The sequence below is a fragment of the Calliopsis andreniformis genome, chromosome 6, assembly GCF_051401765.1.
Source record: "Calliopsis andreniformis isolate RMS-2024a chromosome 6, iyCalAndr_principal, whole genome shotgun sequence".
Lineage (NCBI taxonomy): Eukaryota > Metazoa > Arthropoda > Insecta > Hymenoptera > Andrenidae > Calliopsis > Calliopsis andreniformis.
Window position 1 is genome coordinate 9570001 of NC_135067.1, and position 20442 is coordinate 9590442.

At 40.1% G+C, this 20442-nt stretch overlaps 1 protein-coding gene across 2 annotated transcripts in view; it reads left to right on the forward strand.

The window, feature by feature from the left end:
- Positions 1–17024, forward strand: part of Ecr (ecdysone receptor) — an 82914-nt gene extending 65890 nt beyond the window's left edge. For both annotated transcript variants that reach the window (XM_076379500.1, XM_076379499.1), the window contains exons 2-5: positions 14383–14798; positions 15233–15481; positions 15783–16158; positions 16634–17024. In XM_076379500.1, the coding sequence (XP_076235615.1) occupies positions 14383–14798; positions 15233–15481; positions 15783–16158; positions 16634–16878 (1286 nt within the window). In that variant the 3' untranslated portion in view covers positions 16879–17024. The remainder of the gene's footprint in view (positions 1–14382; positions 14799–15232; positions 15482–15782; positions 16159–16633) is intronic.
- The last annotated feature ends 3418 nt before the right edge of the window (positions 17025–20442 follow it).

A 20442-nucleotide genomic window follows, 5' to 3' on the forward strand; every position in this document is an offset into this window, starting at 1 on the left:
TTTTAATACTTGTTTTAAATAATCCTGGGTATTTAAAAATTCGTATTTTAGGAAATTTAATGATAAACTCGTTCCATTCTTCATTTCATTTCCTTTTGTTTTAACTATTTAAACTATTCGTGTGGGATTTAATGCAGTAGAGCCTCGTTTGATAGGCTTGCTACATGAGATTGTAACCTAAAGTATCTTTTTACTCTTGAGTAGATTATTATGAAATTATATTTCAAGTTTTAATCAATATTCTATTGCACTCTTATGGTGAGTAACTAATCCTGAATGAAGGGGATTTCGACAAATTTTTTACTTGAGAGTTAGATGAACCAATGTCCATTTTTATTCAAATTTAAATTTTATACACTGTCCCATTTCTGTCTCTTTATTTTCTCAAAATAATAGGAAACTATTTCCATTACACTATAATACAGTAGATGTCTCAGATACAATATTAAGAGTCTGCTACTCTAAGTTTTATAAGAGTGCATTATATACATATGTATAAAATAATATTTTAAAGGTATCACTAAATCCATAGGATGCAAATAATTTTGAAAATTCCTTTTAACTCTAACAATAATCAATGAAAGTCCTAACTTATTCTTAAACGAAAACCATCATAAATGACAATCTAATTACTAAACACTTTACTACCTTTACCCAGAGAAAGTAGCCTGAAGCGCGTGCGTACAAAAACAACTGTTAGGCTACAGCAATCGATATGTCATAAAAATAATTTACATTGGAAAAGTATATGATACACCGACTATTAATAACACGTGCCTAGAGATTGGCTATATCCCCTTCCATTTTAAGACTTTGTAATTACTGATCTGCAACAAATAGAACGGTAGTCGCAGGAAGTCAGAAGTGGTCCGCCTGAAACGGCTCGCAACAAATTGAAGGTGAAAATAAATTGAGGTTGGCCGACTATCAAAGCGCAGAATAATTAGAGTAGCGGCGATTCTATATTGGGAATGTACTTGCAGCGTCTTTTTCATACCATTCCGCGTCGATTGAATATTCGTATCTATTGTGTCTTCAAGACAATCTGTCGATACACGTTCTGCTCATTTTTTAACAAAGTATTGATGAAATATGTAGCATGTGAACGTGTATTCGAATAGATCAATTTGTATATTAATTCTTTGTTGCAAGAATATGGGGCTTGGTGATTTTCCAAGGTGTACGATTTTACATCATATAATTTGTTGCTTTTTTTATTTCACTTTTTTTTTTAAATCGAAATTAGACTCGCTTTTGCTCACAATGTTAAATAGAAAAAAATTAGACAATCAACAAGTTGGGAAGCGCTGACACGCGAGTTTTCTGTGCGCTGCTACGAAGGTGGCATTCCCTCCGGTAAAAGTACCGTATCCGGTACGTCCGCCTAGCGACTTTCGCGTAACAGAGTTCCGACCATCCACGACTTGAGCTAGGAAATCGAAGTAAATCAAGAAATTCGCATGAGGCCGCGACATTAACCACGAAATCGCACTCTAAATATATACAATCCATGGAAGTATGTTAAATAGGCAAACTATTTTTCAAATATTTAAATCTCCAAATAGTCAGATTTTCTAACCTTAGTATAATTTTCAATTTATTTGAATTTATTCGAATTTCTGTTAATTCCTGAAGTTTCAGAATTCCACAAATTTCACCTTATTTAAAACCTAGAAAATTCTTTATTATACAGGGTGTCCCAGGTTTAAAGTGTCAAACTTTGTCAGTACATCCTACGTGGTATAGATGAGAAGAAATGTTATATGAATAATATAGGCTTTTTAACGCTTTATTAAGAAATTATATACAGAAATAGAAATTCAAAGGGAACAGTAACGTACGCCATTTTGAAATGAAACATTAGTTGCATCTACAAATTTAGATAAGTATTCGTTCCAGTAGGAACAGTTATTATTAAATAATTAGTTATAATAATTAATATTCATTTCTTTGTTTTCCCAATTACAAACAACGAAGATAGACATATGATTGCAACGAGATCATGCGTAAAAAATTTCATTCATGTGCATTGGTCCTGAAACTGCAATATTACTATTCTTAACTGTTCCTTGGTATTTCGTATTTTTGTTTATAAATTTTTAATAAAGCGTTAAACACCCTATGTTCATATATATATATTTTCTTATCTAGTCCCATAGAATGTACTGACAAAGTTTGGCACTTTAAACCTGGGACGCCTTGTATACTATTTTAAGCTCCATTTATTACATTAAAAATGATTTCCATTCAATTCTTAAGCCTTTCGCGAAGAACAAACACACATTACTACTAAACCCATCAGTTATCATACACTTTTCGTACACCATCATCCCTCTCTATTGCTCTTATACAACTTAATTCCACGCCTCATAGACTCTCATAATTTAGAACACAGACAAAAAGTACGCGTTCTTGAACGTTCTCCAGAATCTCAGCCCATTTTGTTTAAAGTACATAGTACCTAGTCGATTTAAAATTTAAACAACCTCTCGATAATCACCGTTTTCCTCTTGAAACCTGCGAACGATTCTTCCCCTTCGCTCGGTAGACCTGCAGGCACAGTTGCCACTCCGGTTCAAGGATAAATCCTATCCGGTATTGCTGGCCAATGTCACGCTCAGCTGGATCAGCGGTTGCTCCTTGGGATGGTAACGCTGAAGATCATCCTGTTCCATTAACTTCCATCGCGCGTTTAAGTCGACGAGCGTTCCTGGGAAAATTATCCTAGCGGTTTTCGACCGACTACCTTCTAAATGCTCCAATCGGCTGTATGGACTCAAATTCGAAATCGATTTTATTCGGTTAATATAAATTGAACTTTTCTGAGTAAAATTTAGAGCAGGTGTGGACAACTTTTCTTAGTTCAGAAGTCAAGTTATGATTTTGTCTCTCACTCAAGGGACAGACCGAATTATTAAATGAAACAAATTAACGTTAAATGAATTAAAACAAGTTGCTACTTCATGTTTTCCACCAACGTGAATCAGACATAATTCGCTGAAATAACGGGGGTTGCCCATAAGTGATTTAGAGCAATTGATAGACTATTGAAATGGAAGCTAGAAACAATAAATATTTCTTAGTGTTTGACCTCATTTTTTGAGAAACTCGATCTTAAGTGGTTTTAAAAAATAAGGGTTAATACTCTAAGTCTAAGTCGATCAGAGAGTTTTAATCCTATGCACTCTAAGGTTCTGATTTTCCATTCATTTTGTCCCTTTAGAGGGGACAACCGAGTGCAAAGGGTTAATTTATCTCCTGTGTTATTTATTCACATCAACGAAAATAAAAACTATATCGTATCAGATTATCGAAGATTGGTACACACAATTTTTATAATGAATAAAATGTTTTCCAGTTACAAATGAGTAAATGTACAATCGCGTAATGTGAATTATTTAAGATAGCGAATAAATTTTATTCGCATGAAATACTCGAGTAAAAAATTCATTCGTTCATTTTGGATGAGTTTTTATTCGGAGCGATTTAAATAATCCACAGATTTATTTATTTAGGTATACAATGTTTGAGTAATTTCGATTAATCGAAATTTCGTGTGTCGACGGGGTAAGCTGGCACGACTAACGATTAACAAAAAATTATTAGTTTATCCGAGGACAGAATCTTGTTTTAAATAATTCCAGAATTCCAGGAAATAAATCTTACGATATTCTGAAATATTAATAAAAAATAAATTTGCCGATGATGTGGTTCTTTATCCATTTCGATGATTTTTAAATACATTATAAATCCTGACGTTTTGAGTAACTTTTTCCTTTGACAAAATTAGCGGTCGACCTTAGTTTCTCAGATATTGGCAAAAAGACTTTTATGCATAAACACTCCACAGTGGCGATCTGCAACAACCGCATATAACGGGTGGCTTGTGTAGTGTTGCACTCGCTGGAAAGAAAAACTAGCCCAACTCACACCTAATTACAAGACATTAACAGAACACGCTGCTTTTAGTACCATGTACCTACCCAGATCTAATCTAGACCTAAATCAAATTTAACCCAGTTATAATTACAGAATATTAACAGAACAGGTTGCTTTTAGTACTATGTACCTACTCAGGCCTAACAAGTTTTTTGTAAATATCTCGAAAACTAAGGTCGACGCCAATTTCGTCAAAGGAAAAAGTTGTTCAAGGTGATGAGATTTATAATATACTTAAAAATCATCGAAATCAGCGAGGACCCACATCACTGGCAACTTTACCATAAAATGGTTCACTTTGTCCTTCAACGATCCTAGGTATTTCATTCAAATGAATTCTATAGCAGTAGTGTTCACAATCAGCCTCTGGTTTGCCTTTTGAGATTCGTATCAAGGGCGAAACCGCGCGCAACCATGTCGCGGCGTGAGCAGAAAATAAGCGAAGTTTCGCAAGCGGAAGCCGCGGAGTCGGTCGGGGCTTTTTGGACAGGTATTTTCGACAAAATCTAGGAAGACGAGAGGTGGATTAAAGCCTCGACGACGGAGTTTTCGAGTCGCGAGCGGCCCACGAAGAATACGAAATGAGTTCTTCGAGGCCTTCGAAGTCGACCACGTTGCGTAGGATCGTTTCAACAAAAATAAATTCGTCGTCGGTGATTCACGGATTTCCTGTGCGCATTTTCGGCCCTCCTTTGCCTCCGATTCGTTCGTCTCTTGTCCCTTTATACGCGTTAATTTTCTGTCTTAAAAAAGACTTGCCACGAGCGGCTCGTTTTTCTGCACTTTGCTGTTCAGTTTAATTTATTCGTCTATTGAATATAGTATAATATATCATTTTTGCGTGGAAAGTGGAGAGTGAAAGTGCTTGAAAGATTTTAGATTAAATTTCTGATACATGTGTGTCTTTAGAATGACGCTCGGATGAGAGATGGATCGCGGTGAAGTTGAGAGGGTTTGAGTCTCTGTGAAAAATTGAACAAAATGCATGGGACGATGCTTTTTTTACGATGTTCCTTTTCGGGGAAACCGAGCTTGATAAACACGCGAAACAAGTGGCGTTGAGTGGACACGTGACCACTTTGGAGTCGATTTTTTGGAAAACAAAGTTTCACGTTGAGAAATCTGATGAGGACTCATCTGTCAAATTGTCACATAAAATCGGGAAAAAATTTCACTGGGAAAATTGTAAACTATTTATATCGTCATGGAAATATAGGAACCTAGCTTCAATTTCTACCACCAGTGAATCTAAAATATTTAAACCATAGTTGCTATAGGAAAATTGTCCATCGAGTCTTTCTAAAATTAATATCGAAACTTGTTTTAAAATTGTTACCCGAAATTCTCTCCATTCATTATTACAGAAGTACATACTAGGTAATTCTTAAATACATGTCTCTTCAGAGGGTGAATCTACTTACTGGAATAAATTAAAATAAATTAAAAAAGCTTCACATGAATACATATCTTAAGTACCTTAATTTACGAGTTATGAATAATTAAAAAAAATATGGTTCTTTACCTCATTTCCTTCCTACAGTGAGAAAATTCCTAAACAAGTTCATAAACTGATGGATAGGACGAGGTGGACCTACCATGTAACCACGACAATCTCTTCATCTGAACCTGTTAAATTTTTATTTTTCGGTCCATTTAAAATCTATTGTGTATTCAAAGCAAATAAACAATGTAGAGGATCTGTGAGAGAGAATACAAAATGGATTTGATATTACTGAAAAAATATCTGGTATTTTCCACGAAGTGTGGAACAACAGTAGCGTTGTTCAGATACAAGGGGATGCTTGAAACCTTTTCTTAAATCACCCATAACTCAAAAACTGAGATGCATAAGTCATATCCTCGTACAACATTTTTCATTTATTTTAATCTGCAGATTCTCCTTCTGAAGTATTGACAAGTATTTATGATTCGTCCTATACATAGATAAATAAAAAAAAATAAAAAAAAAGACAGATCTGGCCATTATAACGCGAGCAGAGAATGTGGATTTTTTCCATGCAACTGCACCCATGTTTATCTTCTGATTGCGAGCGACGGTATTCGCGTGTTGTTCGTCGTCATGTTTCCCTTCTTTTCCTTTTGTTCACAGATCTTATCAAATCGCATACCATGACCGGATATGACATCCATTAGTTACGTATGCGTCTATATATCGTGCAGCCTGGAAACAGTGAGTTGGGTGCCGCCGTTTAAAGGGACGCATTTCAGGGTAGGGCAAGGTCGTGTCTCTTTGCTACGTTAATTGTAGAATAGTCAGGCAGCGTTAATTTCCAGTCACATTATTTTATCTTGTGCCTGAATTACTTGAGCAGCCACTAGAATCGTGTGAAACATTTCTGAGAATGAAAATTTAATTACTGGACACTGACTGAAGTTTTGAGATGTGGAAGTTGGGACCCACGATTTCATAGAGGAAGAATATTAATTTAGAAATGGAAATAAATTTCCTAGCGATAAAACATTTTATAACCATGTACTGGGATATTTAAGAAAAGGCAAGATAAAAAATACGAGAGTTATAGAAAGTGGAAGCTAAAAATTATAAATATGAAAAGCATAGAAAATCAGAGTTAATACAAAGAAACGTGTACAGCTTTTTTTATTTCTCAGATAATTTTTTCTTTCAAAATACCTATTAGCAGTCACTTGATTATTTCTAATAAAAAATCTATACCTGTTATACTAATTTCCAGTCAATTCATTAAACAAATTTTCTAAGAATTTCCAAACAAGCAAAGACAAAAGTCTTTCATAAAATAGATATGCAAACAAATCTCCAAATCCTCCCACAGAATTAGGAAAGGCACCCAATCAGGCAAGTAAGATTCGTCTCAGTCGGTTAGATCGTGGCTTCTTGAAACCCGTGGCGTCTCGTGCAGAATTTCAATTTCGTGTAGCAAAAAGGAACGCAGTTTTCGCGAAATGTGAGGAGAATGAAAGAGAAGTCGGGTACGCGACACGGATCGGAATATTTCGCGAGTTACGACAGAGATTTCGCTCGAAGGGGCGCAGAGACTTGAATGATAATCGTCGCGTTAGAGCGATGTGCCGCTAGTCGTCCATCTTGTCCCAGCGTCGCAGTCACTCCGACCACGATCTTCCGCTGTGTTCTCAGTGCAAGCCTTGACCGTTAAATCGAGACTTGACTCGACTCGGTTTCTCATTGTTCTGGACTTCTCTGCGAGAGTTCCATCTTCAGTGTCTTCACTTCTTCGATATTTTTTCTCCCACGATTTCGTCAGTTCCAAAATTGGGTCATTGATATTTAAATTCAGTAATTCGTAGACGCTCGGTAGGAGCTGTCAGAAAGATGGAAGATATATGTAGATTTGATCTTCTGAAAAATTGTTCAACTGTAGGTTGATAGTGTGGATAATGTTTGATGAATTTATGTACACGATGTGGATCGACTAATTTAGCGTAGATTATGTCTAATAAAAATAGTAATGTGAACAATTTTCAGGGAGACATGTAGAAAGTGCTGTAGAAATGGACCAGGCGTTTTAAATAATTTTTGTGCGTCCCAAACTTTTGAGAAAATCAATACCGAAAGTGAAACACTCACAGCTCCTCCACTTTGAAGTGCCCTTGACTTTTGAGATCGATTTTCCCGAGAACTGAACTTGATGCGAAAAAAATGTATTGTGTATTGCCCTCTCGAATTTTGAAACAGGATTTATTGCAATCAATTATTTTGCCATCGAGTGACCATATTCCAATATATTTGGAATTCAAACTGGTCATTACTTAGAGTATGAGTCAGCTTATTTCATTATGCTCATGTGATTAGGAGTGCACTCTGGTGAAGAAGTCTGTACTTGACTAGACACATCTACTGTTTTCTTGCATTCGATTAAGATATTCGATTCGATTAAAATTTATTCCTTTGTTTTTAGTTTCAAACACATAACACGTATTTACAGTTTTAATACCAATATATACATCAGAAATATTATTTTTTGTAAATAGAATATGGTGTTTCCAATAAGCTTGGTCAAGTTCACTTTTAATCAATTCCAATGATCTCATGTCAGAACATAGAATATTTTCTAACTCACCTCACCAAATACCGTGTAATTTTCTAACGTCCGTAACTAGAATAATTTTGGAAAATATCCACACAAAAAATTGCCTGATATTCTAGCTTCAATAATTAGAATCCCAATGAAGAAATACCCTTATTATAATTAGTCATGTTCATAATCTTCCAGCGTCCTAATGAATTCACACCAGGGCGTAAAATATTTTCTGGCCCTCTGTCATGTTTCATAGACAGAATATTGTATTATATATCCTAGCTTCAATAATTAGAATAATTTTCAAAAATATCCTTCTCTATAATTAGCCAGAATCACAATTCATGAGGATCCTAATAAACTCACATCAGAGACTCTGGCGCTCTGTCATGTTTCTTAGACAAAATACGCGAAATCCCAGCTTCAGTAATTAGAATCGTCATAAAAAGTACCCTTCGCCATAACTAATCAATTTCATAATCCCCAGCGTCTCAATGAACTCATACCACAGCATGAAACATTCCCTGCTTCATCGTCCCAGTGTCTGACGCTCGCAGTCCCATTCCCCTAGCCGTCCGCGCCATCCACGATCCCTGAAAATCAGCCGTGCACCGAGAGCGGGCGATCGAACAGCACGAACGGTGAAAAAAAACGAGCGAGCCTCGGCATCCTGGCGGCCGGAGCCGCAACCATCGACGGACTCTATCCCAGGACACGTCGCGTCGTCCTCCCGCCCTCCCCGCGTCTCTCGCGTCGGGAGGAAGCGAGCAGCAGCAGTGCTCACTGGCCCGTTTTAGCTTTCCTCTCCGCGCAGCGAGGAACGGCAGGAGACGCGTGCACGCGAGCAAGGAGGAGGCAACCGAGGCGAAAGGAGACGGCAGGAGGAGACCGAGGGACAGAAGAGAGAGGCGAAGACTCGCTGTCTGCCTTGGCAGGAGGAGGAAAGGAGACGGACGCGTGTGCAGAGGAGAAGGCGTGTTGGGTACCTGTATGGGCTACACAGGCATCCACCAGAGTCAAGGCCGCTCACTGCTCCGCCGTGAGAGAGCTACTAACTAGCACGGAAACCTTGCCGCGCGCCGAGCGTAGAAAACGGCCAGTGGAGTCGTGGAACACTTGCACACTCTGGATTCTGACGGAAATCGGAAGAATTGATGGGGTTTCTACTGGGTGCCCCTTTTGGGTGCTGCCTGGGTACATGGGGGACCTATGGGGAGAATTCTGTCGAAGAAAGCTCTGTTATACGATAGGAGATCATATGAGGAAGTGCTCTGGTATAATAGGCCCTGTGTGGAAAATTCCTATGGGAAAGGACTCAGTAGTATAGGTCGTAAAGAGAGAAGTTTTATTAGTAGTATTTATAGGCTGTATGAGAAAAGGAAGTACCCCTACTGTGGATCCTATGAGGAAACGTCGTCTTAGTATAAGCCCTATAGGAAAAGGCACTTCTAATGTAGGTTCTATAGGAAAAGGTGTTTCTAATGTAGGCCCTGTGGAAGAGGTAGGGGACCTATATGTAGGTTCTTCTAATATAGACCCAGCGGGGAAAGACCTTATTAGTATAGGTCGTAAAGAGAAAAAGGTTTCATTGGTACCATAAGTCGTAGTATGAGTAGAAAGAAGGTAACCCCTCATGTAGACCCATAGGGAGAAATTAAGGTATTCAGAATGTAAATCTGTATGGAGAAAGATCCTCTTACTGCAGGCTCTAAGAGGACAGATTTTACTAGTGTAGGCTTCAAGTGGAAAAGTCCCACTAGTAAGGCCCCGAGGGGAAATGTCCACTACTAGTACAGACTATAGACTCTATGGAAAGAAGTTTCCTTGGTATTGGTTCTATGGTGAAGTAAGCTTCTCCTAATCTGCTCAATTGTGGAGAAAAGCAATGGCTACTAAAAATGTTTTACTACTATTTTGCACTAAACCAAGACATAAAATGTTCAGAGTTATCCAAAGATGCAAAATACTCAATTTTACATTTTTCTGTTGTTACTGCCTTCCTCTGTAGTTGGGCAGTGTTGTAGGTCCTATAAAGAAAACTCTACCTACTATAGACCTTGTAATAGTTAATACATGATGTATGTAGATATTTTTGATGATCAGCAGGCATAGGTTTCTAAAACGATGTCCATGTGAGCCTAAAATTGAAAACAGAAGTGGAAAGTCGAATTTCAGTTAATTTACACTGAAGTATTACTGACAGAAAAAGCGTATAAATAAAACAACAAAGTAAAGCCTTTTATGTACTATTTTGTACAAGATCAGTGCGCTCACTCTGAGAAAAATATCCAATATACAAGGTGATCAAAATGTGCATTTTTTTTTCGAATGTATGAAATCTACAAACATGTAGGTACTTAGTGTCCTATTATTTCGTCCAGTATTGTAATTTACTTTTATTTGATATTTCTTCAGAATCCACAAACGAGGATATCATCTGACTCAACTCCACATCCCTATTATGACCCTTCATAATGTGCTACTTACCAGTATATACACAAATTTGTTATACCGTCGGTTTCAAATCACACCCACTGATTTATTAGGCTTCAGTCTCTTTTATACAGATCCCTGCTCAACATCTGCTTCTACGAATTATTTTTCACAAATCTCCACACTGCTGCTCGAATATGGAAGCAAAGTTTTAGGAACCAGATTGTGGGTCAAGTGCTTCTTTGAAGGCACTCGTGAAAGTATGATGAAAAAGCTGTAAAAATGAATACTGATGCTTGATTAATGGTCGACTCCTTGTTGCTGGAATGATTCATTGTCTAGCGATTCGTTAACGTGGAAGGTTCCATTAGTCGAATCTAAAATATTAGATAAAGACATGCTAATGGAGAGATGAAATTTCGCAGGCGAAAATCCTTGACTAATAGCGCCTGTCTCGATGACTGATTCACTACTCCTCGAGTGCTCAATTCTGTGGCAATTTTTCATTAATTCTGACTTCGACTATTCTTCAGATTACCATGAGGATTCTGTTTCATAATCATCCACTGCAGTGTGAAACCATCTATCTATATAACAAAATCAATCAGTTTCAATTAGTTGCAAAGAAGGTTCCCACATGTGACAACTAAAGAAGTCAAATTGAAAAAAAGCTGAGAACTCTCAAATTGCTGTCTAAAGAAGCTGTTATTCAAATGAGGAATAAAAAATTGAAAACAGGAAAGTAAAACATAGAGACGCTTCAGATTTGCTATGGAAAGTAAAAAAGAAGAGGAAAGGCGAGAAATTGAGCTATCGCAGGCAAAACGATCACAAGTTGCATCGACTGGACGACGAAGAAGGGGTAATAACCGAGTGACCACCTAGCCCGGTCAGTGTCTCAGTGTTTCAGGCGGATGTTTTCACGGCGATCAGTACTTCCGGGTGACGTGAGGAACCCGTCCTCGAGCGCGCCTCTTCGCGGAATCGGCAAGAAAGTATCGTCCCCTTTCGTGATGTAAGCAAATCAATGTTTCCATCGCAACAAATATGCATACCCCTCATTTTTTGCAACAAAAACGCGAATCCAAATTTTATCATGTTGGTCTACACGTACAAATATGTGATCCTATATCCCTCATTTTTTGCAATAAGAACGCAAATCCAAATTTCATAACTTTGAGCTACGTGTATGAAAAAGAGCGAATTTTGCACTGAATAATAATATTGCTCGTTTTCTACAAAATTATGATTTTTTAATTATGTCACTGTTGCAGTAAATGAGCTACATAATTTGTGCAATTTTGTGTACAAAGTTATTAGAACATTTAATGGCTGATAATCTCACCAATTGAAAGCTTCGAGGACACTTAAGATATTTCACAGCACAGAAATTATTGATTTATCTGAAATGCCCAAGACTCAAGGTATTTAAAGTCGTAGGAAGCCTGTCATTAAGGTCTTCGACGTGGAGTTCATTAGAATTTTTATTTCAATTTACAGGGTATGAAATTACTCCAAAATTAGACAATAATAGATAACTCAGTGTCCTGTTAATAATTGAATATGAAGAATATATCTTGAAACTATGCATTGTGCAAGATAGAGCACTGAATTCTTACCTTGAAGACTTCTGTTATCTCAAATAATTAAAGCTAAAGAAGAATATACTGCAAGATTCACTGCATAAGTGTTGCAAAAAGCTACTAGCACTATCTTGTATTTCTGAAATATTATATTTCTTCAATTAAACTACTATTTCTTCAATACGAGCGATTTTAAACTTTTAGATTGTTTGGAATATTTAAAATATAAATTTTCAAATTTTGGACTGTTAAATGTACAGATCTACTAAGCCTTCAAATATTTAAAATACAGATATCAAATTCCCCAAGTTATCCCATTTCGAACTTCAAAATACTCCAGCATTCAAAGACTTAAAATTTATAAGTTTTCAAAAGCTTTCGATATATCCCTTCCTATTTTTGGTTTTTAATGTCTCAAAACCTATCTTTAAACCACCAGGGGCTCAACAAAGGTGCTTCCACCTCGGTACGACAAGTGTTAAGCAGTAGTCGAGTTCCCTCAGTAGAGTCCAAAAGTGCCACCAGATCACCCTGAAAACCCTAAACTTCGAATCTACTATCTACGTCCACCAGCGAACTTCCACCCAGAAAACGTTACGTTAAATCGATCACAGAAGCCATCCACCTCGAACTTCGTCCGTCCCACCGCTACTCCGTTGTTAAACTCCAGGCAAGTTAGCCAGCACGGCTCGACAGCTTCAGACAAGCTAACCAAGCATATTTAGCCGCATTAAAATCCACAGCTCTGAGCAGCGTCGATCGAAATCCCTGTTACGCAAGGACCGTTTCGTCCCGACAGTCGAGAATAATTTCTGAGCAAAGTCGAGTGAGTGGTTCGATCCATCGTATCTTCGATTCCGCTCCGCTGAAGGAGGGCGCGTGTAGCGCACTTTCACCGACCGTGACTTCTACGCCGGCGTTCCATTCGACGAGTTTCCAGCAGATAAAAGGGGGTAATAGAGGCGATGTCGCCACGTAGGTTACTGGAACCAGCTCTTCCTCGCGGCTGGGAGAGGCACGGGTGTTACACGCGCGTACGCGCCGTGGCGTAATCGCCGGAAGCCTCGCGAGGAACTCGCCGAGGATGAGCTACATCGCTTTGGGATACTATGTTCTCCTTGGTAACGCTCGTGTGCCCACGTGAAATGAGCTTCTTCAGCGTTCGGTCTCGATGATAGGCAGTCTGTTAGCAATGCTGGGCCTCGGGGGGGTGCACGCTGGGGTGACGGGGGGGCAGAAGTCCAGCGAGAGGAGGAAGAGCACAGTACCTCTTCGAGATATAGTGACGCCGTAAAGACAGCAGGGATTCTTGTACTTAAGGTTTCCGAGTGTTTTCGGTGGCATGTTGAATGCTTAGAGACGCATTCAATGATGTACTTTAGATTTCACATGTTACTTGCTTCGAGTTCGGAAGATAGAGTAGCAGGCGGGAGATATATAAAATAGTCGGAACAAAATGGTAGAAAATAATGATAGTAATTGACTGGCCATTGTGTAGAAATATGATTTTACCATTTGGCAGTTTCTTAGTCCAAATTTTATGCACATTCTTTATCCGCATTTTCACTAACATTGTTTCTTGTATTTGTCGTGAAATGAATGAAATTGTACAGTCTACTTTGTAATTCAGTTTATATGGTATAAAGAAAAAGAAATTTGAAACATGGAAAGTGTTGAAAGTATGTCGGATGCGGAATAATCGAAAAAGTACAGTATATGTGACTGAGAAGTTACTCCCAAATTTATCATCATTCACTATTATCAAATTCACGTTATGTACAATTTTTGTCTTCCTTCGCCAAGCATGTGATTAATGGTTAGCTTTGCAAAAACAAAGGAATTTACCTGCATAATTATACAGTCTTTGACAACAGGTGTTAGAAATTTTAATCTTCTGCACTTGGTTGTTTCTTCTCAGGGGACAAAATGTATGAAAAATCTGGATCTCCTTGTGCAAATGGTTAAGAGGCGGTTCTACACGCTAAAATATAACAAAAATGCGTCTGCGGTTTCGTTTCAGAGTTATCAAGTGCAGAGAAAACACAACAAAAATTCATGTGAAATGTCTGACCTAGCTAGTATACATCGGCAGTAGAATAAGTCCTAGGTCAGACACATTTCACGCCAATTTGAAGCATTTTCTCATTACTCAATACCTCCCAAATACAAATTTGTCATTCTGACGAAACTTAAATCCTCGCTCAAGAATTCACTATATTATACTACTACTTTGTTTACTTCCACTTGATTTTCTAAAATACATTAAATCTACTTAATTTTCCCCGGTCCCTATTTTCTGAAATTTAATCACTTTATCATCCGAGCGATTCGATTATCCCAAGCATCTGCTCCAAGAAACCATGTCTAACCCAATACTGATCTGTTCACAGGTAGGGACGAGTTGTCGCAGCCTAGCTCTCTGAACGGCTATGGAAGCGGCGGAGGAGGTGGAGGAGGCGGGGGAGGCGGCGGAGGCGGCGGTGGCGACGGTTGCGACGCTAGGAAGAAAAAAGGGCCGACGCCGAGGCAGCAGGAGGAGCTGTGCCTGGTCTGCGGTGACCGTGCCTCCGGTTATCATTACAACGCCCTCACGTGCGAAGGCTGCAAAGGCTTCTTCCGACGCAGCATCACGAAGAATGCGGTCTATCAGTGTAAATATGGGAACAATTGCGAGATCGACATGTACATGCGGCGCAAGTGTCAGGAGTGCAGGTTGAAGAAGTGTCTGACCGTGGGCATGAGGCCGGAATGCGTTGTACCGGAGTATCAGTGTGCTGTGAAACGCAAGGAGAAGAAGGCACAGAAGGTAACTATTTAAATAAGGATGTGGGTACCGTTATGATAGTACCAGGGACTTCACTTCCTGATGAAATTTTGAGGGGAAGAGAAGGTAGATTGTACAAGGACAGAGAAATTCGAGAATAAAGATAGCGTGATTCACTAATTGAATCGATAAGTTGAGGAATAGTACAATTCAAAAATTAGCCCGTTTTAAGTAATCTCAGAACTGTATCTGTACCTCAGAGCCCAAATGTATTAAGCCACACCGAAAACAAGTAGACTTAATATACACTTTGGCTCTAGGTTTCAGGTATGTCAAATGTTCAGAACTACACATTTGAAAACAGATATCTCAAAATGTGGTTTATGGATTTACACTGTTCTTCAACTCACCGATTCAATTGTTTATAGTATGTGCCAGTAGTGGTAGTTACTTATAAGTTTTGTGTTTCATTGCAGGAGAAGGATAAGCCGAACAGTACAACGATGAATGGTTCACCAGGCAGTGGAATACGCGGCGACCAAATGGGCGTAAAGATCGAGCCAGCGGAAGCCGAATCCTTGTCCACGTCTGGCATTCTAACGCCGGTCAGCCCCTACGGCTACGTGAAGCCGATCAGCCCCGAGCAGGAGGAGCTGATACACAGGCTCGTGTATTTTCAAAACGAATACGAGCAACCCAGTGAAGAGGATCTCAAGAGGATCACAGTAAGTGCACGTACAGAGACTCTCTGCGAGCTTTCGAACTTAATTCCTTAGAATGCAAGATTGGCCTAGAGTGGACTTTTATACAGTAGACAAAGATCGACATTTTATTCTTCCAAAGAAGCTTTTCTTATATCACTTTTAATCCTCAGTTTATGAGAAATTGGTATTATAAAATAATATTTTTATAGTAAAAAGAAATTAATAATGGTAAATAGGAAATTCGCTGTTTTCTAGTTCATTCATGAATATTTTTCATAGCAAATATTGGAAGTATTTTGCAAATAATGATCTCAATTTCCAGAATCAGCCGTCGGAAGGAGAGGATATCAGTGATTACAAATTCAGGCACATCACCGAGATCACGATCCTGACGGTGCAATTGATCGTCGAGTTCTCGAAGAGGTTACCCGGCTTCGACGAGCTGCTACGCGAAGATCAGATCGCCCTGCTGAAAGCCTGTTCCAGCGAGGTGATGATGCTCCGAATGGCGAGGAAATACGACGTGCAAACGGACAGCATAATATTCGCTAATAACCAGCCATACACGCGAGACAGCTATAACGTGGCGGGTATGGGCGAGACGATCGAGGACCTGTTGCACTTCTGTCGGCAGATGTACGCCATGAAGGTGAACAACGCAGAGTACGCGCTGTTGACGGCCATTGTCATATTCTCAGGTAAGTAGGACCTAACAAGAACCAACAAGATTTTTCTTCGAGGTACTCTGTAATAGTCTAGTTGCGTTGTTGGGAAGTTGACTAGCAGAATAATACTAGGGGCAAAAAAGTACCGAAAAGGCTCTATGTGGACCTCTTTGTATCGCCAAGCCTGCATATTAATGACAAATTCATGAAACAAAAGAAAATTCTAATAATTATAGTGTGAGGGAAGGTGGTGTACCAAAGGAGAATATTTGGAAAACCATTTTAATGTTCATTGTTTCTGCTAGCCAGCTTTACCAGCAACCCACAGTAGAGTCTTCAACACGTAGCACTTTCCAATAACCTTAGTCTTCAAGACGAAGTAGCTTGCAATAAACTTACAATTAGAGTCTTCAATCCGCAGTAGCTCCCAACAGACTTAGAGTCTTCAACGCGTAGTAGTTTCTAATAAACGTAATATCTAATAAATAAATTCTTGATTTGTCTTCAGAGAGACCAAACCTGCTGGAAGGCTGGAAAGTGGAGAAGATCCAGGAGATCTACTTGGAGGCGCTGAAGGCGTACGTGGACAACCGACGCAAGCCGAAATCTGCGACGATATTCGCGAAGCTGTTGTCCGTGCTGACGGAGCTGAGGACCCTCGGTAACCAGAACAGCGAGATGTGCTTCAGTCTGAAGTTCAAGAACAAAAAGCTGCCAGTTTTCCTCGCCGAGATCTGGGACGTGACACCCTAGTTTCCCCGTGGTCGGTCATCGGCGCCCGCGCCGATTGGCTAACAGTGTTTTATCAGTCCGCACGACGTCGGAAGAGCGACGACGCTGGAGCGCAGCATAGAGAACTTGGAGGACCGTGGACGCGCGAAAAACGGCGTGTGCGCGAGTCTTGTACTAGTGCACCACCATGCCACTGCCTCAGCGTCGCGAATCGACCACGCGTCCTAGAAGCGGCACAGCTCGTTCTGCGCCGCTTCTCTCTTTCTTCGAGGCTCTGCGTGGCCCTCGACAGGGCATCGCGAGGGTGCAAGGTCAGGCGACGCGTTCGAGCCAGACGCGGGGAATCGAGCTCGAGGGATAAGGATGAAAAAGAGGGAAAAGGCAGTGGCGAGGCACCCAGGCTGTGATACGTAGAGACAGTACAGAGACTGTAATAAGGAGCTACCTACAGTTATGTTATTACTATATCCTCTACCTGGCTACCCCCGGAATCGATATGTAAATGTCTAATGTATAATGTGTAAGGTACGATTAAGGCAGACGCGTTGTACGAAGAAGATCTAACCAGTACGAATCTAATCTAAGAGCTACGACATAGAGAGAAAGAGAGAGCGAGAGTGAGAGAGAATGCGTGTGTATGGTATGCGTGTAATTGCGGGTGAGGAGAGACGAAAGATGATACAAAATTATTCGCACTGGTAGCATGTACCGGAGAGAACGAGAGAGGGAGAAAAGGGGTTAGAAAGAAGGTCCCAGGCCAGCTGTTGAGCAGCGACTTGGGTCGCCCACGAATCGAGTGCGACGTAACAAACAAAAAGAATAACAAATGATGATACGATTATACATAATGATACCATAGAGTCTATATCACACACATAGCATAATAATATATTGCTAGCATGTACATTGTTTATACGAGAAGGGGAGACGGGGAGGGTGAGAGAAAGGGGGGTGAGAAAGAGGGAGAAAGTGTGACGGTGAGAGAGAGGTTTCCGAGGGAAAGGTTTGCGTTTGTTTCGAGATGATGCTGAGAGCGAGACGAAGCGAGAGAAAGGAATAGTTTTCCGCAACGGGGAAAGGTCGAAAACGAGGCTTGGCATTTGCGCGCGTCCGGATTTTCTTTTTCGCGAACATCAACTGAGGAGCGAGGCATGAGGGAGAGAAAGAGAATCGAGAGGGGATGGATAACGTAGTAGAAAATGTAGGAAGTAAGTAAAGTAAGTAAGCGAGGCTAGTTGGTAGTAGGTCGTAGTAAGTCAGTGAAGCTAGGCTAGGTGACCGAGTTCAAGTGCAAAGCCTTGTGCCTTCAGCAGCGGACATCGGCTCACCGACAAACGAAACCATGGAATTTAACCGTCCGTTTTAATTTTTTAATAAAAAAAAAATCAACAAAATCAAGTAAAATATTGTAAATCTGTGCAAAGAGAGCGAAAGAGAGGGAGAGTGTGAGCAAACGTGGAGTTAATTATTTAGGCGGTGAGACAAAAGCATGAACGAAGGGAGGAGAAAGAGTGAATGGAAAATCTGAAGGAAAAAGGTGTAGATTTCGCGAGAAACTGACAGGAACTGGATGTGCGGTGAGGAACAAAGATCTTTCTAGGGAGAAACACGGAACAGGGTCGCGCAATATATAGGGGAAGGAACGTGGGAGGATGAAATATAGGAAGCCACCGTTTAGTTGAACTAGGAAGGAACTGGTTAGAAGAGTACCATTGACGATTTTGGATTCTGAGGCTCGCCAGACCCTGCGACATAATATGCTAGCATGAAAACCCTCGATCGTCGAAAACAAACGGAAGGAGGAGGCTGAAAATTAAGGGTAGCAGAGGCGACAGCTTCTGTGAATAATTTTCAGTTGGCCTCTATTTGACGTGAGAACTCGTACATCGATCAGAGAGCAACAGATACACACATAAACACTTTACACACGCGCGCGCACACATTTACAGATACATACAGACTCGCAGAATTGGATGATTCTCAAACGGGTTGGAAATTCATAGCCCGAGCTTGCGATGAAGGAGGCACACATGTGGAAACACTGTACACACGCGTCGCTACAGATACATGTACACTAAGATTCTCGATGTTGTAACACTGTAACTCTATGCTATTAACTGATTGTACGCAGTTGTATTCCGTAGTAAGTACCAAAACGCAAGTTAAACGAAAAAAAAGTAACGTAATTCGTGTAACGTATATATAGGCGAGCGAGAGATCAGAACGAAGGATGTATAAACCTGCACACAGGCAATTTATTTTTTCCATTGACGAAGAGAAACGTTGAGTACATATGACGGTGCAACTATAACGAGGAATGACGAGGTGAAGGAAAAACGGGCAGTCAGATGAAAACGACAGTTCCATACATAGAACGGTGAAGAGGACTACTAGTACTTCGCTTAGAACGACTAGAAACATCGTATATACGCGTATCGTGTTTTACTATTGTAAAGTTATATCTGTCACACGTTAAGTCGACGCAAAAGCAAACGATATTAAGCCATGCACACGTTACTGTACTTGTTTAAGGGCGTTTACATCGGTCATGTCGCTCCGAGGAACAGGAAGAACTTCCCTTTCAACGTTCGACGCGCGAAAAGTAGCCAACGCGCGGTGCCTCTCGCATCAGAGGAACAATCATTTTAGAACACCTTCCGCGCCTTGGAACGATGTGGCTTGAACTGGGAAAACACTATATGTCCCAAACAGACAACAAGAAAAAAAGATAGAAGAACTGTACACTAAGTAAAAATGCCGCAAGGCGGACACTGCCACACCGCAGAGTGTACGCGAGAACATAGTCGGAACAGGAGATTGCAAGAGACACAGTGAGCTACAGCGAAAGAAAATAAAACCCAGAAAGAAAACACACGAAAAAGGAAAGAATGTGACGCGAACCATCACCGCCATCGCCCATCAATACGCGCGTCGCTTTTAACGCGACTTGTTCCCCCAAACTCAGCGAAGAGATACACTTAGGAACTCGGACACCGTCTCAAAACGTTGCTGGAAGCAACGTGGAATCGCGATCGCGATTGTCTTTCTTTTTATTGAGAGAATATACCTGAACATAGCCAGAACTTCATTGTCAATGCAATTGTCGAAACCAACGAGTCAAACAAGTCCTTTGGAAGCAAATATAGCTGAAGTTAATGATCTGAAACTTTTATCTTTGAATTTTTCAACACTTGGAAGCTTGATAAAGAACTCCTGAATATAAATACTAGCAAAGCTGCAAAACAATACTGTCTACGATGAAATAGTTTAAGGCTTGAGAACTAATTTGTTAAGAAATTCTGATTATTTGCTTTGTTACTGGCAGATCCGAGAGACCTGGTAATGAAGAAAAAAAGAACTGAAAGTAGAATTGGACAGTGAGCCATGAGTTAAGCGTCTCAATACAAAGTGGAGAATTTCTGGCTTGTCAGCAGTGCATTGAGACGGAGGGGGCCTACACAAAGACAACACACAGAAACACTTGCACGCACCTGTACTCTGCATTGTTGTACCAGACACATCTACCATACTGAGTGCTTTCAGACATCGTCGTTTTTTGCGAAAGGAGCAGAGAGAAAGGGAGAG